Source organism: Arvicola amphibius, chromosome 10, assembly GCF_903992535.2.
Source record: "Arvicola amphibius chromosome 10, mArvAmp1.2, whole genome shotgun sequence".
Classification (NCBI taxonomy): Eukaryota; Metazoa; Chordata; class Mammalia; order Rodentia; family Cricetidae; genus Arvicola; species Arvicola amphibius.
This window is the reverse complement of record NC_052056.1, coordinates 81,067,425-81,091,095: the sequence shown is the minus strand read 5'-3', so window position 1 is coordinate 81,091,095 and position 23,671 is coordinate 81,067,425. Positions and strand designations below refer to the sequence as shown.

Below are 23,671 nucleotides of genomic sequence, written 5' to 3'. Positions count from 1 at the left end.
CCCCTCCCCCCAGACATGCAGTAGAAAAGCAAAATCAGAAAAATAAATTATACGTACAAAATACTTTGAATTTAGGTCGCCAGCACAGGTAATAAGGTGAGGTAGACTCAGGAAGAAAGGGGCAGCCGTGGGTAATCCGAGTAAGGGGGCAGGGGCAGAGGTGGGGGGTCGTTTTGGGGGGTGCTAGGCCCCGGGGGCTTTCACGCCAGCAGGCTCGGCTAGCATTTCCGTGCCTCCCGCTGAGGCCATCCGAGCAAAGCTGCACCTCCCTCTCCACCCCCTCCTCTCTTTCCCTCCCTCCCTGCCCCGCCATCTCTGGGATGCGCCCGCCGCCTGCAACTCAACCCTCCAAAAGTCAGCTCCCGGGCGGCGGCGGCGCCTGCGTGCAGAGGCGCACTCGTGACCCAACAACAAAACAGCGATGCCAAGGCGCTAACGGCGCCGGGTGCGTCCCAGGCTCCCTTCTGGCCCCACACCTCCTACGGCTGTGGTCCCCGATACCCCCAACCCGAGCCCCCCTTCTCCCCAACTAGCCCAGCCGCGAGCTCCGAGCGCGATCTGCAACAATGTTTACGTTCCGGGGATTATGACGTCGACGCCTCCCCCCCCACAACTGCTGAAAATGGTTTCCTAGGACTTTGCAAACGGATCTGCTTAAGTGTTGGTGCAAAACTTTGTAGATATCGGCTCTGGCTTGCTCTATTTATTTATTTTTTGGTTTCTTTTCTTTAGTCTTCCCTCCTCTCCCCCTCCGCCAAAATGCAGGGGGCAGGAGTGTTGACAATTAATTGGTGAACTCTCCTAAAAAAATGGAGGCAGAGAAAGACTCTGGAAGAAGATTGGTGTGTAGCTTTTTTTTTTCCCCAAATCTGTATCTGGTATATGATCGATTATTTATTTTTTTGGTTGTTCCTTGCTGCCTTTTCTTTCCTTTTCTGTATTTTGCAAGAGGACCGGAAAAAATAATAAATTGCATGCAAAAGGAAGCAAGCAGCTTACTCCTCCAGTCTCTTGTGAGGCTCAGGGTCTCAGACACTTAAGTGGGGAGGAGGTAGCGCCGAAAGGCGTGGAGGGGGCTGAGCGGGCTTGGGGTTCGCCTGGGATCTGGGGGGTTGCGGGGCTCGGAGCAGGGCGGCGGAGGGAGGAGGAAGAGGGATGCGGGGAGTGGTGGGGGAGACTCCTTAGGAAGTGAGTGTGCGCGCGCGCTTGCGGGGAGATGAGGCAGCTGCTGGTGCGTTTTGGGGTCTCTGATGGAAGCTTTGTGGTGGGCCAGCTGCCTCTCTCTCCCCAAGCTCTTAACCTTCTCCCCTCTCCTCCTCTTCTCGCACTAGCGGTCGGTCGGCGGGGGCGGCTAGGGTCTCAACCCTTCCGTTTCAGCTTTCCAGCTTTTCTGTAGCTCCGGAGCGGCTCCAGCTTTAGAAAAGCCGCCGGCCCTGGGTTCCGGCTTCCCGGGTTGGCCGCTGTGGCCGCCGGGGCTGCTGTTACCGCTGAGCCGGGCGCTGCAGCGGCTTCTCTCGGGGCCTACATCTGCCCCGCCAGCTCATGCCCCGAAACCCCTTTAGGGGTTACATAACCAGGCTCCCTGTGGAGCGGGCAAAGCTCTGGACATCACTGGGGTAGGGGCAAAGGAAAGCTCCCAAATAGCATTTCCACGGCTTCAAAAGATGCAGGGAGTGCTTCGTGTATAGACATTTGGGCCTTGGGGGTGTGAGCCCCCTTTTCTGCTTTTCAGCATCTTTGGCATTTGCGCAAAGTTGTTCAGATTGCAATGCTGGGGTACAGTGGGCGCGCGGCTCTTGCACCTGTTTGTGGTGGGCCCAGGGTGAGAGGAGACCCCCAAGTCCTCTCAGTAATGTCCCGGGTTCTCTGGTTGGGTCCCGCAGCGTGCGATTGACCGCCAGAGATACGACGAAAACGAGGACTTGTCGGACGTGGAGGAAATCGTCAGCGTCCGTGGCTTCAGCCTGGAGGAGAAGCTACATAGCCAGCTGTACCAGGGGGACTTCGTGCATGCCATGGAGGGCAAAGGTGAGGTGCCCCCTCTCCTGGCTGCAGTGTGTGCAGAGGGCCAGCGCACACGTGGGGAGGGAGCTGCCTGTGGCTGGGTTCGTATTTCGCGCCCGCGTCCCCCATTCCAGGGGATCCGGTGACGAAACGAGACCGAGCACTGGGGGTGGGGGGTGGTAAGGAAGGAGGGCAAGCAGGAAGAGGGCTGGGCCTGGCGTGGGCCTAGGCCCTGATTGTACCCATCACTAACATCAGGGTGGTCATTGCCAAGGGGCTAGATGACTGAGAAGGACGGGGGACAGACACTGGGACTGAGGGAGGATGTGAGCGCAGCATCCTTTCTCTCCCAAGCCGGTTGCGCTCTCTGCGCTGCCAGAGGTGCAGCGTCTGGCAGGAGCCTTGTGAACGTCCTTGGGACATCGGGGTTAGGGCATATGCCTAAAACCTCCCATATAAACCCCTGTCATCCTGGACCCTGAGGGTTATGAACTGGAATGGGTTTAAGGATTGGAGATAGCAGCATCTTCGGTTAGGGTTACGCCCCTTAGAGGCTTGAGTCTGAGCCTTTGGTCAGTAGTGCCTTTCTCCTTTCGAGAGCTCTGCCCTGCGGGTTGGGAGAAGGGACTAAGTGGGCTGTTGGCAGTTGTTGGCACTACACCCTCCCAAGCCTGAGGCCTCTAGCGCCCCAACCGTGGCAGCGCTGAGTAGTGGGGTCTAGGTTATATATGTGATGAATTACCCGATCAGGCCTAAAGGTAAAATCCCTGTGCCTTGGCAGTTTGAATGAAGACTTAGGTATCTCTCTGGAAACAGGGTCTTTTTCCATGCCTGAGATGAGAGCTCTGTGCTCTGACCTTCCCAGTGTGGAGCAGAAGCTGGGTAGGCTCCGGTTTTGGAGGGACTCCTGACTTTGGGCTTCTCCCTCTCCTTCTGACGGTGTGGGTGTGGCTGAGGATGTTTTTTAGATGTGCTGGGTGATGCTCCTGTTTGAGGCTTGGTTTTAGGAGCCCTGAACTACCCCAGCCAACGTCCTGGGATTCCTTTGTGGACCCTGGTCCCAGAACCTATTTTTTTGGCTTTGGGAGCAGCCCTTGTTTACCCAAGCCTTCCTAGAGTGTATGGATTCTTTTTTTTTTTTTTTTTTTTAAAGTTTCCTTTTAATTACTCATTTTCCATTTTGTGTTTTCCCCATCCCCCTTGGAAACCCCTGTCCTCACAGTGAGCTGACAGCAGGGGAAGTGCCTCCCTCCAGGTTCTGCTTGAGTGGCTGAGGCCTAGAGTCAGCCCTAGAGGAGACTGTCCCGCCTTTGCATTTTTGAAGTTTCTCTTTTGTGCTCATCGCCTCCTGGGGCTCTGGTGGAGTTAGGGAGAAGTGGGGGGAGGGAAGAAGACATTTTTTCCCAAGAAATTTCACTCAAAAGCAGGGTGCCAGCCCCAACAGCATTTCTATTTTCTCTGTATAAATGGGATTTTAATTCTTCTTCTTTTCTCCCTCCACTTTACTGATCTTGGCAGAGCCTATGAGAATATGATGTGCAGGCTCTTGGTGGTCATCTGTCAGCAATCCTCAGGCCCATTTGTGGAAGCTGAAACTGGGGGGGTTGGTGGGGAGTTAGGGGTGTGAGGGCTGGGAAGGTTCCATTAGGGAGCTCTGAAGGGCATCCTTCTAGCTGCTGTCCTGGCTGCTTTCAAAGGAGAGGGCCTTAGGGTTCTGCTTGTTAATTCAGACCTGGCCCCAAAACTGGAGGGAGGAGTTGAAATGCAGAAGGAACCTTTAGCATGGATTCAAAACAGAAGCTTCTCAGACTTCTCTTCCTTTAAATCCAGAGGAATCCCCATTCACTGGGAGCCCCTGGGGATCTGAGCCTCTGGGGTCAGGGCTTTCCAGGCTCTGGGTTTTGTTCTCTCTCTTCGGAGCCTGTGGCTCTGGCCTCCTCCTCCCCCAAGGCTGCCCTGGTGAACTGTTTCACTGGGACCGAGGCTTCCATGGCTCCAGGGCTGTCTTTCTCCTTTCTGACTAACTTGGAGAGGACCTATGCTCTTGGTGCCTTGCGTTAGTTGATTTGGGAGAATGGAGGATATGTCTCGGCACCTCTCACCTCCATTGTCAGGGAGATGGTTGGGTCAGAGCCCCTGGCTTGGGAATCAATGAAGGAAAGGAATGAGGGCCTTTGGGTGGGATATTGTGGGTGGGGGCGTCTGTACCATGCAAATAGAAAACTGCCTGGTGAATTTTTTCGGGGAGTGGGGTCTTCCTGTGCTCCATCTTCACAGTTCACGAGCTCATCCCTCCTGGTTATCCAACTGAAGCAAGTATTACGATGTGCTCCAGCAGCATTTCACCACGGGAAGACAACAAAGCTGTGCCCAGTTCCCCAGTTATTTTGGCACCAAATACATAGTTTCCAGGGAAACCGGCTTTTCCCCACTCCCCTTCACTATGCAGGATATTACAATAAGATTTTCCCTGACGTTCAGCTCCAGCGAGAGCCCTCCTCCCTGGTCTCTGTGGGGCTTCAGATCCTCCCAGGTAGCATGCTTCAGTTTGGCTGTCCTTCTGTCTCAGCTCTGCCTGGGACATGTTTGTCTGTCCCTATTTCTCAACAGTAGCTGGTGAGCACAGAGTTCTCAGTAAGTCTCCTCCGCTGGCCTCAGGCTGTTCATTGACAAGTTGGGACCCGTGGGGCATGCGGAGAATGAGTGGGCAGAAGAGCGGTGGAGGAGACAGTTCGGCTTTGCCTGTCTATCTTATTCCGCCACAGGGTTTTTTTTGTTTGTTTGTTTTATTTTATTTTTATTTTGGTCTTCTAGCTGGTACCTATATCTAGTGTATATGCCTTGTTCTTTATTTCTCCCCCCTCACTGATGGGTTGTGGTTCATTTGCTCTTCAATAAATTAACCAAATAATTGTTTTTAATTCAAATATCCAAACAGATTTTAACTATGAGTACGTACAGAGAGAAGCTCTCAGGGTTCCCCTGGTTTTTCGAGACAAGGATGGACTAGGAATCAAGTAAGTTGCAAAATTAACCCCTTCTTCCCTGATCTTCCTCCTCTCTGTCAGAATTTCTAGCTTGGGATGTGTTCTCTCCTGTCTTCTTCCCACACCTCAGCACTTCCAGAAGGACTTTTTCCTAAGACCTGAGAACAGCTTCTCCTTGTTCAAGACCTGCTTGAGGAGAAGAACTGTCGAAAAGTGATCTTTTTCAGGAGCTGGGGAGAGGTCCTAGGGCCTTTAAACAGTGACAGACCTCCCCCATTCCTGTCTGGTCTAGCCTGGTCATTTCAGCAGTGTTCCATCTCCCAGCCCTTTCTGGTCTATCCTGATCCCACATAGCAACTTCCCAGTGAGCATTGTTCCTCGGCTGCGTAAATCAGAGAGAGGGTAGTAAAGGGACCAGCTACCCAGTCTGGGGCACCAGAATGCCTGCTTTCTCAACATACTCCCAATGTGTGGGAAATGGGCCTCTTTCTATGAAGGGTGTGTGTGTTTTCTCCCCTTTCCCTGCCTGCCTCTGTCTGTCTTATGTTCTGGAGGAGAACTGCCAACATTCTGGGTTGGGGAGAGATGGAGGCAGGCTGGAAGAACAGGTTCCTTTCCTTGGGCAGGGATAGGAAAGGATAGGCTGCCTCCTTCTGCAACATCTATGACCAGGCTCGTTCATGTATGTTCCTACCAGAGTCACAAGACTTTCAGCATCAACTTCACCATGTAGTCCTGGCTAGCCTGGAGCTCGTTAGGTAGACCAGGCTGCCTAAGACTTAGAGATCTTCCTGCCTCTTTCTGAGTGCTGGAGTTAAAGGTGTGTGATACCATGTCTGCCTTTCAGTAACTCCTTTGTTTTGTTTTGTTTCCGAGAGGCCAGGCTGTCCTCATACTTAACTATGTGGTTAAGGATGACCTTGAGATCCTGTTCCTCCTGCCTTTACTCCCAAGTGCTGGGATTATAGGCAAAGGCCACAGTCCATAAAAACATGATGTCCCCTTTTCTGACTCCGACTTGATTTATTATTTAGTTAATTTATTTATTTTTGAGATAGTTTATTCTATGTAGCCAAGGTTGGCCTGAAACTCAAAATCTTCCTGTTTGAGTCCTCCAAATGTGTTCCCTCTGAGTATAAATGGTCTCCCCTGCTTTCCGTACCATACTGTATGGAATCTTGTTTCCCTTCTGTGCGGCCCCTGGTTGTCCTCTGCCTCCCAAGTGCTGGAATTAAAGGTGCGTACCAGCATCGCCCAGATGGAAAATATTTTCTTTTCTTTTTCTTTTTTCGAGACAGGGTTTTTCTGTAGCTTTGGAGCCTGTCCTGGAACTAGCTCTTGTAGTAGACCAGGCAGGCCTCGAACTCACAGAGATCTGTCGGCCTCTGTCTCCTGAATGCTGGGGTTAAAGGCGTGCGCCACCACCGCCTGGCTGAAAGTATTTTCTTTTTTTTTTTTAAAGATTTATTTATTTATTATGTATACAACATTCTGCCTTGATGTATGCCCGCACGCCAGAGGAGGGCGCCAGATCTCAGTACAGATGGTTGTGAGCCACCATGCGGTTGCCGGGAATTGAACTCAGGACCTCTGGAAGAGCAGCCAAGTGCTCTTAACCTCTGAGCCATCTCTCCAGCCCCTGAAAGTATTTTCTAAAAGGGAGAGAGACACCCTAAATTAAAGCAGGTGTTTGGTCCTTGACACCACGCTTCAGTTTTCTTGCTGTAGAGCTGGCCAGTGAGGTCCCATCCTTCCTGAGGCTCAGCTTTGGTCTTTCTCTTATACTAGAGGGTATACTCCATGATTCTGGGCAACTTCTCTCAAGGTACCTTCCTTCTTTAACAGGTTTCCCTCTGGGTTACCTCATATTCTCAGCAAAGATCAAAGAACCCCTTTTGGGAAAAATGTCTTCCCCCTGGATCCAGGGTAGAGTCTAGCTGTGGGTTTATTTTATCTATCCATTTTTTAAATTTATTTTTTATTTTCATTTTGTGTTCATTCGTGTTTTGCCTACATATGTCTGTGTGAGGGTGTCAGAAGCCCTGTAATTGGAGTTGTGGGCTGTGATGTGGGTGCTAGGAATTGAACCTGGGTCCTCTGGAAGAGCACTTGGTGCTCATAACTGCAGAGCCATCTCTTCAGCTCCTGTTTGTTTATTTTGTAACCAAATGTTCATGCCTGTCTCTCTGTAGGATGCCAGACCCTGATTTCACAGTCAGAGACGTCAAACTCCTTGTGGGTAAGTGCTGCCAGGTGGGACAGGAGAAGGGAAGGGGCGGTCTTCGCTACCTGCCCATTTAGAAAGAACGTCCTCCCTGGAGGAGGTTGGAGCAGGTGTTAGTTTCAACCGTCTGATTCTGGAGAACAGGTCAGATTGCAAAGTCCTGAGAAGCTGTATGGGAGGGTGTTTGCCAGCACAGTTTTTATGAGGTGATTTGGACCCAGTCTCTGTCTCGGGCGTCAGCAATGCAATTTCAGATCTCCCCTTTGCGTTTGTTTGTGGGTTGCTGGGTAAACACTGGGTGCTTCATGACCCCTAAAAGACTTTGAGGCGTTCAAGCGGGAGGGATTATGCATCCTGCTTCCTCAGGGTTCTAGACAGGCCTAGGGTGGGGCTTCCACTCAGTGTGCTGCAGATGCCTGTTAACCCTCTGAGAGCCTGCAGAGTGCAGCTGGGGCTTGGCTCTCTCAGCCTTCACCAGGGAGCAAGAAAGTCCTTCAGTACCCCATTCTTTCTAGAAAACTGTTTATCTACGTGGTAGGCTGAGAATGTAACTGACAAGGCCCCTGCCGTATTTACTAGGACAGGAGTCTTTAAAGTTAACCACGCATCTTTCCAGTGATGGAAAGGACTTTGAAGAAGCAGTGCAGGGTGATGGGTCCAGCATGGTGGGGCTGTAGACGGGGTCATCAGGGTCGATGAGAGGAGACATTTGAGCGGATACCTGAGCCCAGACAATCAACTCTGGGTGCCTGGAGAGCGAGCTCACTTGCTGCTCTTCCAGAAGGCTTGAGCTTGTTTCTCAGCACTTACATAAGGCTGCTCACAACTACCTGTAACCCAGCACCGGTGGATTTGACACACTCTTCTGGCCTCTGTAGGCACCAGCGTACATACAGAATGAAATATTCTTTTATTTTTAAGAACCAATCATGGAAAAGAATAGTCTAAGCTGTTAGATGAGCAGAGGAAAAGGCCAAGGGGACAGACTTGACATTTCAACTTAAATGACAGAGCAGAAAGTGGTAGAAGAGCTGGCAAAGGCCCTGGGGAAATTTGGATTTGGCTGTTGGATATGATGAGAAGCCTTGGGGAGCTGTAAACAGGGATGAGGGTGAACCTGTGATTTATTTTCTTTGGGGGGGGTATTGGCATTTTTAAATCAATTTAATTAATCAGGTAATTAATTAATTTGTGGTATTGACTTAATTTAATTGTGGTTTAAATAAACCAAGGCCCTCATAAATGCTAGCCAAGTAAGTTTTCTACAAACTGGATTATATATTTTTTTAAGTTAAAATAAAATTCATGTAACCAAACGCTATTTAAAGTATACAGTTCAGTGTTTTTTTGTTTTAATGTTCGTGTTTTACAGCCGTCACCACTATCTACTTCCAGACTACCACAAATCTGTAGCTCCGAATTGTGTTTTTCTTCATTTCCTTCATATTGAATGACCGTGCTTTGTTTGTCCATTTTCCCACGGATAGACATTTTATTTTTTTCCGTCTTTTAGCTGTTATGAATAATGCAATGAATATTTATGTACAAGTTTTTATGAGTATCAATTTCTCTCGAGTCATGGGAAGGAAACTGGTGAGTCTTAGGGCATCTTCGTATGTCTTGTGTTGCTGCAACATACTGCCTGACGCCTAGCAGTTTTCCAGAGGGGAGGCGGCTTTGGTCCATGGTCTTGAGACTGTCAAGTCCAACAGCATAGGGTAGAAATACGTGGCAGAGAGAGAAGGGCCAAGCAGGGGTGTGCAGAACTCAAGGAACATCTTGCTTTAGAGCAACATGTATCATGGTAACGAATTCAGTCCCTGGAGACATTTATCCATGCCTAAGGGGTCCACCCTGAAGACCTAAATACCTCCCAGTAGGCCTGCTTCCCACCTTCAATACTGAGATACTGAGTTTCCAACGTGAACTTCTGGGAGTCACTCATGCGAAGTATAAGGCAGCTGACTAACCGTTAACTGCCGATCTGTTTGCCATCACGTCTTTATCAGTCGGATCTGTATGAGTGTCCAGATTGCTCCTCCTCTACACTTGTGCTTAATATGGTCTGTTTTAGTTTTGTTTTTTGCTTTTGCCTCTAAGTTAGTTTTGTTTCTTGGGGTTTGTGTTTATTTTTGTTTGAAGCAGGGTCTCATTATAAAGTCTAGACTGGTCTAGACTTGCCATTCTCCTGCCTCAGCCTTGTTATTACAGGTGTGTGCTACCACACCCCATCTGTGTTTTTGATGACCACTGGCCATGCCAGTGGGTATGGACTGGAGTGACTGGATTGAAAGCCACACACGCTGTGTGTGAAGATGAAGGCAGCTGGCTAATGGCATGTCAGACAGTTTGGTCGGAATAACTGGGGCCATTGCTCTTTTAGGTTTTGAAGACTGTGTAACCAAGGTTGGTGGTTTTGAATTCACAGTGATCCCCCTGCTTTAGCCCTCTGAGTGTTGAGATTATAGACATGTCCAGCTTCAGTTTTCTTAAATAATGTTGCCCACCTGGACTTTGTAATAGGCGTTCCAGGCCTTTTGTGGATGTGTTATGCTCTGACTGCATCCAGGCTGCCTCTTTTTTCCTTTGGTCCTCGTGCATCTCCTGGTGAAAGCAGGAAGACCCAATTAGATGGTTCCAGCATCCTTGGCAGACTAGGATTGTATGTTGAGTAGGAAAGTAGGGCCTGCTAACCAGCTTCCATCTCTGTCAGTGTTCTTTTTCCCCCTTTGTTTTCATTTTGAGACAAGGTTTTACCCTATAGTCCAGGCTGGCCTTCAGCTCACATTAATCCTCCTGTGCCTCCTAGATGGTGGGATTATGGGTATGAGCCATCATGCCTAGCTCTCTTAGCATGTCTGGGGACATTCTCTGTATGTATACGCTTTAGGAAGGCATGAGGAGTTTGGACCCTGATGTTGGTAGCTGCAATTCTCCTGGGCTATTACAGTTGTCCATTGTGGTCTCTGTCTGCACAGGCTCTGGACGGTGGTGATAGGCACGTTTATCATAAGTGACAGAGGTGACAGGTGTAACTCAGGCGGGCTTAAGCAGAACAAAATAGCTGACTTACGTGATAGATCCAGGCTGTAACCTTCAGGCACTTACAGACCTAGGTGTCCTAAGTCTGTCCTAGAGGAAGTTATCTCCAGAGGTCACCTCTTGCCTCAGGTTCTGTTTGGAGGGCCCTTACTTCAGAACCATCTTTCTCACCTGCCTTTCTTTTCTCCACAGTTTCTCTTTGCTTCTTCCTTTTCCTGAGTTGTTTTGGGCAGTGCTGCCCCTTGAGAAGGTAAAGACAGAACCAGGAGCCCCAGGCTGACACTTGGCTACCACAGGCTCCTCCTTCCCGACTGCCCTCTGGGATGACAGATAGTTCTTGAAGCTGGTAGCTCGGGGACAGTGAGTGAGCTCTAGGGACGGCTAAGCCTGGCCGGCAGGGAGTGAGGAAAAGGCAGTTCTCCAGGGTTTCTCAGACACATCTTTTCCTATCACCACCTCAGGCCTTCTGCTAGAAGGGCAGTGTTGGGGTGGCTGACCAACCAAATTCAGGAGGGGGTTGGGTGGATGGAGAGCGAGACACTCGCTATGGAAACATGAGCAACCTGAGGCTCATGCACCATGTCAGTGCTGAGCAGGCGTGGAGCCCGTCTAAGACACATCCAGACACACACACACACACACACTCCCCCCCAAAAAAGGAAGAGAGAAGCAGGTTGGGGGAGGCATGACCAGCTGTTCAGGCTACAGTGCTGGCTGTAACTCCTCTACTGTTTTAAAATCAAGCTTTTGTCTGCTGGCCATCTGCTCTCTCTTGAGCCCTGTCTTTTATTTATAGAAATGGGTCTCAATATGTTTTCCAGGCTGGTCTTGAACTCTTGGCCTCAAGCATTCCCCCTACCTTAGCTTTCCAAGTAACTGTGACTGGAAGCCTGTGTCACTTGCAGTGGCTTGCCTTTAAAAATAATAAAAATTAGAGAGTTTCCATTTCTACATTATACTGTAGTCCAAATAATAAAAACCCAGAGATCGATACTGGCTCTTCCCTCTACCTCCAACTGAAAACGGGTGATCCTGCCTCCAGGAATCCTCAGATTGAGACTGAGACCTGTCTCGTCCTGTTTTCTATTCCTCTCTAGTGCACCGCTACCGCCCAGCCTCTGTGGCTAACTAGTGTGGCTGCTGGGATTGAAGGTGTGCGCCACCACTGCCTGGCCTGTACGGCTGACTAGTGTGACTACTTTGCACTGATCTTCAGGCAAGCTTTGTTTATTAAAACACAGATAATATACCACTGTATTTCCCCTTTTGTCTAAAATAAAAGAGGCTATAACTGATACATGAAAATTATATATAGTAAGTATAACTATATAAGGAAAACTGTATACAATAAGTATAATAACTGTATACAATATATACAGGCAATAAATACATCAACAGTGTCTAGTCCATTTACATTTGACAAATTCAGAGAAAATACTCCATATCTATCCTGTCTTGATAAATCCAAAAGGTTGTACCTAATTCACTTTCTCTTGCAATTTGCGTTATCGAATTCTTTTACACTTTTTACCTCTTTAATGAGTTTCTTTTCTGAGTCTGGTAACCAAGAAAAATTCTACTATAACCACCTAGTCTTCGACTCCCTTAGAGACCCGAGGAGGAAGTAATATTAGCTGTGTAGCAGAAAGTACAAACAAGCAACTTTGAAAAAATGTGAGAGATGACAGAAACAGCTGGCCACCTGACAGTCACCCAAAGTTCCTCTGCAGTGTTGGGGTGTCCATCTTTGGCCGACAGGCCTAGAATATCGAATAGACTTTCCTATGAAGCAAGGTTTTTGAAGGACTGTCTCGCCTTGTCTGAGCAAGGTTTGACAGTCACTCTCTTTTGTGTCCTGCTTGTCCCATTAGGACAGAATACTGCCAGCAGTCGAGGCAAGGGCATTTTCTTGCCCAGTGGCTTATTTTTGCCACAAAGAAAGTAAACTCCATGTGAAGTTTCTTCAATGCCCATTATCTTCTCTGAAGTAGATTGGTGCTTCCAGGAGCATACATTGTCAGTTAAAAACAAAACAAAACAAACAAACAAACAAACAAAAACTGTTATTAAAACATCTTAAATACCATATTCTGATATTCTGTAGATCTCTGAAGTGTTTGATGATCTGTCTTTTTTTTTTTTTTTTTTTTTTTTTTTTTTTTTTTTTTTGGTTTTTCGAGACAGGGTTTCCCTGTAGTTTCTAGAGCCTGTCCTGGAACTAGCTCTTGTAGACCAGGCTGGCCTCGAACTCAGAGATCCGCTTGCCTCTGCCTCCTGAGTGCTGGGATTAAAGGCCACCACCGCCCGGCCTATGACCTGTCTTTTTAAAATATCTGTTTGACCTTGAAAACATACCTAATGTGACTACAAGTTCAATTGCAATAGGTGATTGATTACTAACCTGCATTTCCTTATTATCCTGAACAGTTGGTAATAATAATTTTTAAGGACTAGAAATTTGCATTACCTTGTTAAATGAACTGTATGGGTACCATACCTTGAACAAGAGTAGAATTGTATGTATAATATGTTCTAACAAAATTAACCTTAAATTTGTATCAATATACAAAATTTGGGTACAATATACAAAAATTCAACCCAATGTAAAACATTTAAAACTAGTAGTTGTTTTAAATAAGTAGATTCAATAAGCTACCTTTTTATCTTATCATATCTACATTATACTTATTTCTTTAAATTGAAGTGTAGATACAAGGAAGTTCATATATGCTAATAGTGCTGGCTGATTTTTAACACCCAAACACATGGAGACCTGCTTTCTTGTCTGTCTTGTCTGTTTCCTTTTTTTCTTTTCTTCTTCTTCTTTTTTTTTTTTTGGTTTCGGTTTTGGTTTTTTTGAGACAGGGTTTCTGTGTAGCTTTGGAGCCTCCACCAGGGTGGCCTCGAATTCACAGAGATCCTGCTGTCTCCACCTTCTGAGTGTTGGGATTAAAGACGTGTGCCACCACCACCTGGCTTGCCTGTTTTCTTCGTGAGTGGACTCATACAGAGTATCCCGTTGCTTTTGATTTCTTTTACTCAACTTTGTACTTAGGCAGTTCGTAGTATTTATCGTGTGTGATCTATTTATTTCACTGCTGTATAGGTTTCCATTCAGTGATTATCTCAGTTGATTTATTTATGATATCGATTGAGGGGCAGGCTGGTAGCTGCTTGGTTAAAGGCGGTATGCAAGCCATGTGTAATGAATGACTCATGCCTACAGTCGTAGCGTTTGGAGTGTTGGTCAGTGCTATTCTGGTTTTAGCTGTTCCCTTTTTTCAAAAAAATACTTATTTATTTATTTATTTATTATGTATACAGTATTCTGTCTGTATGTCTGCAGGCCAGAAGAGGGCACCAGACCTCATTTCAGATGGTTGTGAGCCACCATGTGGTTGCTGGTAGTTGAACCTTTAGGAAGAGCAGGCAATGCTCTTAACCTCTGAGCCATCTCTCCAGCCCAGCTGTTCCCTCTTGTATAGCCAGTCTTTCCCTTCTCATTTCAGCCGTGGTAGCACAGGTGTGCAAGGCCGTGAACTTGGAATTCCACGTCTTTAGTCTCCTAATTACAGACATGTGTTTGTGTGCCCTGCACAACTTTTAAAATTTCGCTCGCTTGCATCATTTTGTTTTGTTGAGACAGGGGCTCCTGTAGTCTGTGTTGACTTCACCTTCATGATCCTTCTGCCTCGGCCTCTCAGGTGCTGAGGTTATTAAGCAGGTACCGTGGAGCCCAGGCTGTGTAGTTAAGATGGTGTTATGTAGTTAAGATGGTGTTTTGGCTAGGTGTGATGGCACATGCCTTTATAATCCCAGCATTCAAGAGGTGTAGGCAGGTGGTTCTCTGAGTTCCAGCTCAGCCTGATGTACATAGTGAGTTTTAGGTCATCCAGGGCTACAGAGTGAGACCCAGTTTAAAAAACAAAAATGGGGAGGAAGGGTACAGTTGGTTTTATCTTGTCTTTTTTTTTTTTTTTTTTTTTTTTTTTTGAGATGGGATCTTTGGATCTTGCTGTATTCCTAAGGCAGATTCTAGGCTCAAGTGATCCTGTTCCTCACAGGGAACTGGGACTGGAGGCACTGCCGCGGGACCCCACAGTTCCAGTTCTTCTTCATTCTTACAGACACTGTTTAGCTTTGTACTCAGCTCCTCTTGATCATTTTTTTTTTTTACCTTCTCCCAAGTCATGAAGATGCTCATATGTTTCTCTTCTTCTTCTTCCTCTTCTTCCTCTTCTTCCTCTTCTTCTCCTCCTCCTCCTCCTCCTCCTCTTCCTCTTCTTCTTCTTCTTCTTCTTCTTCTTCTCTTTCTCCTCCTCCTCCTTCTCCTTTCTCTCTCTCTCTTTCTTTCTTTCTTTCTTTCTTTCTTTCTTTCTTTCTGGAAAGCTTCTCATTGACTTTTCATTTAAATCTCAACTTCATCTGGAATTGTTTTTTGTGTCTGGTAAAAGATAAAAGTTAAGATCTTTTTTAAAAAATCCTTGTGGATGAAAGGTAGCCTCTCTCCAGAGAACCACTGGCATCAGGAATCTGGCTTTCGTGTTGGGGTCTGTTCCTTTGGCCAGTCTATACTGAAGCTTAACTGTCTTAGTAACTTTGTAAAGGACTTTGTAGTAGGATTTTTTTGTCTTTTTAATTATTTTACATACACTTTACTGGCTTATGTGCGTGTTTGGGATTGAGAAAGCCCAGGGGAGTGTGTGCATGTCAGGATGACTTCTGAATCAGTTCTTTCCTTCCACTGAGTGGGTCCTGGGGAGTGAACTTAGGGCAGCAAGCTTGGCTGCGAGACTCTCTCTGCTCTGAGCCATCCTGCTTACCATTGCTTACCAGCCTGTTCGTGTTTAGTTTTTTGTTTTGTTTTGTTTTTTGTTTTTTTTTTTTTTGGTTTTTCGAGACAGGGTTTCCCTGTAGTTTCTAGAGCCTGACCTGGAACTAGCTCTTGTAGACCAGGCTGGCCTCGAACTCACAGAGATCCGCCTGCCTCTGCCTCCCGAGTGCTGGGATTAAAGGCGTGCGCCACCACCGCCCGGCTAGTTTTTTGTTTTTATTTTCTTCTTCTTCTTTTGCTTTTTTGGGATAGGATCTCACTTTGTGTTCAGGTTGGTCCTCAACTCAGTATTTAGTAGTTCAGGCTGACTTCGAGTTCTTGGTGATCCTCCTGCCTCAGTGTAAGTGCTGAGATTACACGAGTCTGCCGTCACACCCAGCTTGTTTTTATTTTGCATGTGAGCATCAACCCAGGGCCTCCGCATGCTTGGCAACACTCGTGGTTGAACTGTACATTCCCCGCCTCTCTCTGTGACATTTAGAATCATCTTGTTGCAGTTTTGGCAAATCTGAGTTTGGGTCCAGTGATGCACATTCTGTAATTCTAGCAGTATAAGAGGCTGAGGAGTGATGGAGGTAGGACTGAAAATTCCAGGTTGGGCTAGGCTAGCTAAAAACAACAACAACAAAAACAGTTATATCCCGGGAGTGATGGTCACTCCTTTAGTCCCAGAACTCGGGAGGCAGATCTCTGAGTTTGAGGGAATTCTGGTTTACAGAGTGATTTCCAGGCCAGCCAAGGCTACATAGTGAGATCCTTCCTCAAAATAAACAAGTAAGTAAAGTAGAAGAAAAGAAACACTGTTATTGTAGAGAAATGGGAGCTGGAGAGACAGCTCAGTGGTTAGGAGTGCTCGCTGCTCGTGCAGAGGACCTGGATTTGCTTCCCAGAGTGCTCGCTGCTCTTGCAGAGGACCTGGATTTGCTTCCCAGCACCCACGTGGCTGCTCACAACTGCCCACAACTCTGGTTCACAAATCTGATGCCCTTTTTTTTACCTCCCAGGGCACCAGGCACACATGTGGTATACATACATACATGTAGGCAAGACACAAAATAAAATACGAAATACACATCTAAGAGTTCCTTTAAGCAGAAATGGAAAAATGGCTTTTTATCACATTGAATTCTGATCAGTGAACGTAATGTAAGTTACTTTTCTGTAACCGTGATTGAACTCTGGGGGCTACAACTCTGGGGGCACAGGGAGACTTAGTGTGGTTCAGTCTCTGAGGGTTCAGTCCAGGGCCAAATGGACTGGTGTGTTTGGTAGAAAGGGGGTGGAGTGGGGTATGTGTGGTTGGGGGCTTCTTTAGCGCATGGTTGATGTATTACTGTTATAAGTATTACTTGTAACAATGTATTACTGTAACAGGAAGGGGTCACAGCAACATCCAGTTCCTAAGAATGGGCTCTGGTTACCCACTTCTTTCAGTCAGGCCCCACCTTCCTCAGTTCTTCCTCCTCCCAGTAGTCCGTTCAGATTTTCAGTATATTAAATCATTCAGGCCTCCCCGCCCTCAGGATCCAGGGAGTCTGGAAACGTTCTTGCAGGCATACCCAGAGGAACCCGTCTCTCACCTCCCCAATGTTTCTCAATCCAATCAAACTGACAAGGAGATTAATCATCACAATAAAAAGAAGGGATTAATCCCACAACCTACATCTCTTACTAGACTTATTCCTAGGTAATCGGCTTTTCTTTTCTTTTTTTTTCTTTTTTTAAATTCTCTGTGTGTGTTGCATACACATGTGGATGTGAATACCCATGACCGATTATTCAGAGGCCAGAGCATGATGGCAGGTGCTCTTTCGGGTTTTCCTTGTTGTTTTGAGACAGATTCTCTTCTGAACTAGCAGCTCCCCATTTTCTCCAGTCTAGATCGATAGCTAGTTTTCAGGATCTGCCCATCGGTGGTGAGGGTACATGTCTATGCTGACATAACTGGCTTTTTACGAGGGTGCTGGGGTTTCGAACTCAGGTCCTCACACTTATAGAGCAAGTGTTCTTCCCCACTGAGCTACCTCCCTCAGCCTCTGCTTTGTGTGTGTGTTTGTGTGTTTGTGTATTAGGTTATTTTAAATTAGCCAGTTGTATTATCTGCATTATTGTTTCTTTTTGCAATAGACTTTTACACTGTAACCCAGGCTGGCCTTTGGCCTGTGGCAGCCTCCTGCCGCAGCCTCCTAAGTGCTAGAATTATACGTGTGAATCCCCACGCATATCTGAGACTATCTATGGTACTTCTTCCATTTGATGCCTTTTAGTTTATTTTCTTTGTCTTGTTGAATCGGCTGGAATCTTGTCTTAGCTTTTCATTGTCTGATGACAGAAGTAAACCAGGCTCTCTGAAGAAAATGATTTAGTGCTGCTTCTGACATTTGGCTCCACTCCAGTGGCAGTTCTCAGCTGTGTCACCTCATGGCACATCACAATAGCTTGAGAACATATGGGTGCAAATAATTGCACTGCCATCCAAGGAGGTGGCGTGCTGGGTGGAGCCAGGCCAAGGCTTTTGGAAATGTCCTCTCCAAGGACTAGCCAAGATCCCAGGAGAACTAACTAGGCCCTGCCACAGGCTTTCATATAATCAAAGCTAGCTTCCACCTCCGTAGGTAGTCAGGGCTGGCTTCGAACTCTTGATCCTTTTGCTACCACTTCTGGTGCTGGGATTACAAATGTGCACTATTTCGCCTGGCTCCAAGCCTTAAAACCTTTTAACATGTTTCCATCACCTCCCTCCATTGCCGTTGTAAGCCAAGCCTCTGACCGCTGGAGACACCACAAGTGTCTGTCTGTAAGTTCGCTTTTTTATCATTTATTTAGTTTTTGATGTGTGCCTGGGTTTCCATGTGTGCATTTGTATGAGAGCTTGGCGCCATGGCACGCATGTGTAGTCAGTCAGAGAACATCTTGCAGGAGTTGGCTCTCCTTCCCGAGCCATGTGGACCCTAGGGATTGAACCCAGGCTGTTAGGCTTGACAGTGAGTGCTTCCATGCATTCGGCCATCCTACCAGCCTGGCGGTTTATTTTAAAAAGCTCACTCAGTTATTTTATTTTATACTGTGAGTATTTGCCTGCATGTGTGTCTGTGTACCACATACGTGCCTGGTACCTGCTGAGGCCAGAAGAGAGATCTGATCCTCCGGAACTGGAGTTACAGATAGTCATGAGCTATGTGTGTGCTGGGGATATTATTTGATCCTTGCAAGAGTACCAGCAGTGTTCTTCACTCCTGAGCCATCTCGTGGGGCTCCATATCCCCCCTCTATTTCATGGTGCTGCGAATGAGACCCAGGGACATTAAGTGACTCTGTCGCTGGATAGACCTCCCTAGCTCCCTTTGTTTCTCAATGTTTACAAAGGAGATTTTAAGGTGGGTGGAAGATAGTAAATATTTTATACTGAAAAATGTTGAACTTCAAAATAAGCATTCTTCTGCATAAACATGGAGACACACATACTTTGTTTCGCTGCTTGAGAATTAGTTGCAGTAGAGGTCTCCTAAGAAGCCGAGCATCCTCCTACAGGACCTGCGTAGAAGAGTCAGTCGCACTCAGGAAGTTCACACTGATATGTAGTGCCACGCAGTGAACAATTTTCGTTAGAGTGCTTTTTCTTGTTTCTTTCATTCTAGCATATGGTTAAGGTGTCCCTTAGGCTGTGGGGGACTTAGCCTGTAAGTCTCAATGGTGCTACCATCTGAAGATGCTGAAATCTGCATGCATGTATAAAATGATTTGGTATTTGTGGCCAATCTGCACATATTTTCTCATATGGTTTAATGCACCCCTAAAATAATTTCATTAATACAATGTTAGTGCCATGTAAGTAGTCATGATATATTTGCCATAATGATACTGATAGGAAAATAAGTCTGAACACGTCCAATATAGACACGCTTTATTTGCTTTATGTTATTTATTTATTTATTTTGGTGCTGAGGTGTCCAACATACGGCTGCAAGTACTAGACAAGTTGAATTCTTAGCCCCAAAGCTGAAGTGTATTTGAGACAGGGTCTCTTGAAGTAGTCCAGGCTGGCCTCTCCTTCCTGGTTTCTGGGATTATAGGTATGAATATTAAACTCATACTGTGCCTGGTCAGAATTTTTTTTCCTGAAATGTTTTCAATCTGAGATTGGTTGAATCTGATAATATGAATCTATGATTGTTCTCAAAAGTGTGTTGATCTTTTCTAGCTAATTTCAGTCCTAGGCACTCTGGACATTGATGGTTCAACAAGGAATCTATTTGGAGAAGCCTAGTTTTCCCACCACACCACCATAACCTAGGGTGTTATGTGGGCTGTGGGGTCTCTATCCTGGGCACTTCATTTTAGGACACTAGGCTATTTTTACATCTAGTATTTGGGTATTCAAGGAGTAAAGGAGCTGGAAGGAGAGAATCTGTAGATCAGAAAGAACTTGAACTCAAAGATCCCCTTTTTCTGCCTTCAGAGTACTGGGATTAAAGGAATTTGACGCTGCATCTGCACCCCTTCTCCCGATACTTTAGGTCTCAGGAAAGGTAACTTATCTTGGTGAGGTGATGGCTGTGTATTAGCTTTTTCTCTAAAGGGATATTGGAGTTAACTGATGCTCTTTGGCCCCTTTTTAAAAAAAAAATTTGCAGGAGAATTATTTCACTCAGTATTCATCGATCTAATTATGGTGATGGCCCCTTGTCTCTTACTGAATGTTTGCAATATGAGTTTATTTTGTTCTCACCAGTAATTCTGTGAATTAGTTGTTCAGTATTCTGGGTTGGGAAGCCCCAGGCTCTGAGGGACCAACTACTCCGCTCGTGGGCAGTAGAGCCAGGTTCTGGCTCTGAGTATGGCTCCCTATTTCTCTGTTCACTTTTGACTCATGCCTTTGTGTGCCAAGTGGCCGGACTTGGGAGGTGTGGGCTCGGCTCTCAGTAGGCTGAATTTAGGGGAAAGACTACAGATCCTCTATCTTGGACATCTGAGGTGGCTGACTTAACCTTAGATCTCTTTTGTGTGTTTGAGTATGTATGTATGTGCACTGTGTGTACATGTGTGTGTGGATACAGGCTTCCGTGAGGATATGAAGCCCGGAGGTTGATGTTGGATGTTTTTCTCTATAGTGCTCCATTTTATTTATTCATATTACTTTTAATTAATTAATTTATTGAGACAGGATTTCATTGTAGCTCTGGCTGTTCTGCAGCTTATATTGTAGGCCAGGCTGGCCTCAAACTCACAGAGTTCCACCTGCTTCTGCCTCCTGAATTCTGGGATTAAAGGGATGCACCACCACTGCCTGGCTGTTTTAAATTCTTTGAAATGACATTTATTATTGTATGGCTCAAACTCAAGCCTGGCAGCAAGCTCCTTTATATGAGCCATGTCGCTAGCTATTTATTCTCTCCCTGGCCCTTGTTCTCTGACTGAACCAGGAGCTCGCATCTGACAAGCCCCCAGAACCGCCTGTTCCCACGTCCAGCAGGGCTTTCAGCCACTCAGCCCCACCCTAGCTTTTCCATGCATAGAGGTGGAACGCCCGTCTATTCTCTTGTGCAGCTAGCACTTACCCACATCACCACCTCTTCAGCCCCACCTTTTACTTATTTTAAAATGAAACAATTTATTTAAGGTAAGGTCTCATGTAGCCCAGGCCAGCCTTGAACTCGCTGTGTAGCAGAAGATGGTTTTGAACTAACTACTGATCTTCCTGCCTCTTGTCTATCTTTCTTTTCTTTTTAAAAAAGATTTATTATGTATACTGTGTTCTACCTGCATGTATACCTGCAGGGCAGACGAGGGCATCAGCTCTCATTACAGATGGTTGTGAGCCACCATGTGGATGCTGGGAATTAAACCCAGGTCCTCTGGAAGAGCAGCCAGTTCTTTTAACTGCTGATCCATCTTTCCAGTCCCCTATCTTTCCTTTCTTTTTTTTGAGAGTATTTCTCTGTAGTCCTGGCTGTCCTGGAACTCACTCTGCGGACCAGGCTGGTCTCAAACTCACAGAGATCCATCTGTCTGCCTCTCAAGTGCACCACTAGGCCTCTTTTTTTTTTTTTTTTTTTTTTTTTAAGATTGTTTTACTATGCCGGGCGGTGGTGGCGCATGCCTTTAATCCCAGTACTCGGGAGGCAGAGGCAGGCGGATCTCTGAGTTCGAGACCAACCTGGTCTACAAGAGCTAGTTCCATGACAGGTTCTAGAAACTACAGGGAAACCCTGTCTCGAAGAACCAAAAAAAAAAAAAAAAAAGATTGTGTTATTAGCTAGGCTGACCTGGAACTCACTATGTAGACCAGGCTGGAAAGAGCCAACAGAATCTTCTGCTTCTGTCCTCTGAGTGCTGGGATCAAAGACATATTATATTATGTTTAGCCTCCTTTTCTTTTTTTCAATTTTTTGAAGCAGGTGTATGGATATTTTGTGTGTATATTTGTGTGCTACAGTTGCAGTGCCCGAGGAGGTCAGATCTCCAGAACTAGGGGTGCCGAGGGTTGTTATCTTCCACGTGGTGCAGACAGTGCTCTTAACCTGTGAGCCATCCAATTTATTTACTTTTTTTTTTTTTTTTTTTTTTTTTTTGGTTTTTTGAAATAGGTTTTCTTATACTTTTGGTTGTGAGCCCTCTTTCCAGCCCTGAAATAGGTTTTCTATATGTCCTGACTGTTTTGGAGCTCACTATGTAGACCAGGCTGGCCTCAAACTCACAGAAACCCCCTACCTCTGCTTCAGTGCTGGGATTAAAGGCGTGCACCACTGCACCAGCTTCTTTCCTTTCTTGACAGAGGTCTCGCTATCCATCCCAGGCTGGCCTCAAACTCAGTCCTCTTGCCTTTAGTCTCTTGATTGCTGGAATTGTCACCCTGTGTACCATCCTAGGTTCAGACCTTTCAAAGCTTTGTTTATAATTGTAGACTTTGGTCAGATGGGTGAAGTCACTTACTGCCAAGCCTGATGACCAGAGTTCAATCACCAAGACCCACTTGGTGCAGACACATATGTGACACACACACATTAATAGCAAATTAAGAATTTCTTTGGTATAGATTTTTTATTTGTTTGTTAATTATTTTATAACCTGATACACTGGGAATGTAAACCAAGATCATTTTGTGTACCTGGCAACTGCTTTACGATTGCCAGCACCATCTTTTTCCAGTTTTAATCTGGGAGAAGGTTCTGAGCCTTCCTCTGGCCCTGCTTCCATAGCTCACAGACGAGGACTGAGGACTGGCTCTCTGCCCGCTGAGTTCCTCAGATGATCTGTGGCCATCTGCTTCAGATGTGGGCTTGAATTTCGGCGCATGGAAGACGAGGCTTTTGTTCGATCCCAGAGGAAAAGTGACTTGGGTGTGGTTGTAGGTTTTGTTGGGTCCTAGCGCCATTAAATTTGAGCTCAAGGCAGAAGTCAAGATAAGACAAGCAGTTGTGGAAGGTCCCAGCTGTCCAGAAGGACGGAAATGCAGGGTGGTGGGGAGGGCATGAAGCAGAATTGTGACCCCAAGAAAAGTTGGGATTTCAGATTCCTTCCCATCTGACAGATTTGATACGAAGTTAAATCCCTAATAATCGTCAGATTAGGGAAACTGTACATACCCTCCTACTGCTTCTTACCAGCTTGAATCCCTGTCCTCCAGGGGTAACTCCTTAAATAACAAACACAAGCGCTTCTTGATGTACAGTAGGGTCTATACTAATAAAAGCATTGTTAGAGGAAAAGCAGTAGACAACACATTTTCTGTGTCTGTGCTCCTAAACACTGCCTAGCAACAGCACACGGTAGGGTACCAGCCGTTCAGCATCATGATCACAGGGCTGAGTAGGAGCATTGGCTGGCTGTTGCTGCCTTCCAGAAAGTATTGGATTGCCTGGGAACAGATCAAAACTCAGAATTCAAAGTATTTTTTTTATTATTTTGTTTTGTTTTGTTTTCTGAATGTGTTTTTCTTTTACACTGTCATAAAGTAAGAAAGTCATGTCTAATCACCTTAAGTTGGGGGCTGTCATTAATGGCCTTATCCACCACTGACAGAGATACTATAAGCCAAGGACCTCTCCTGTCTTTTCTGTTTCCTGGTTTTGGGAATTGAACCCAGCGTCTCAAACTGCTGGGCAAGCACTCTACCACTGAGTTATACCTCTCATGCCCATTTTGTAGAAGTCAAAACTGAGGCTCAGGGCTGGTTATACCTCAGAGATAAGAGTGCTTATCTACTGTATGTAAACCCTAACATAGCAAAACTAAAACAAAAAATTGAGGGTTCAGAGCCGTTTGTCCCTGATTGGATAACCAGTGAGTGGAAGAGCCAAGACTGCGCACATCCATGTGAACACAGAGAGCTTTTTGTTTGTTTTGTTTGACTGTTTTTTTTTTTTTTTTAACCTTTTGAGGACAGGGTTTCATAGCCCAGGATAGCCTTGGATTTGTGGTGGTCCTCCTGCCCCAGGCTCTGAAGTGCTGAGATTGCTGTCACACAGTCTGTTTTCATAACCTCTGCATAGTGTTGTGGCTCTCAGCCTCCATCGTTCAGAAAATTTCCTTGTCGCTGGCTTGGGTAACTTCTCTGATTTCCTTGTGTGGTTACATTTA

At 46.2% G+C, this 23,671-nt stretch overlaps 1 protein-coding gene across 4 annotated transcripts in view; it reads left to right on the top strand.

The window, feature by feature from the left end:
* Positions 1 to 436: 436 nt before the first annotated feature.
* The window catches only part of Kdm2b (lysine demethylase 2B), a 129,047-nt gene continuing 105,812 nt past the window's right edge, over positions 437 to 23,671 (top strand). Inside the window, exons 1-4 of one of the 4 annotated variants that reach the window (XM_038346739.1) lie at positions 437 to 660; positions 1,884 to 2,028; positions 4,943 to 5,021; positions 7,184 to 7,230. In XM_038346739.1, coding sequence (XP_038202667.1) covers positions 2,016 to 2,028; positions 4,943 to 5,021; positions 7,184 to 7,230 — 139 coding nt within the window. In that variant the 5' untranslated portion in view covers positions 437 to 660; positions 1,884 to 2,015. Of the gene's footprint in view, positions 843 to 1,216; positions 1,232 to 1,883; positions 2,029 to 4,942; positions 5,022 to 7,183; positions 7,231 to 23,671 lie in introns of those variants that run through there. The other 3 variants (XM_038346736.1, XM_038346737.1, XM_038346738.1) reach the window with 3 other exon arrangements.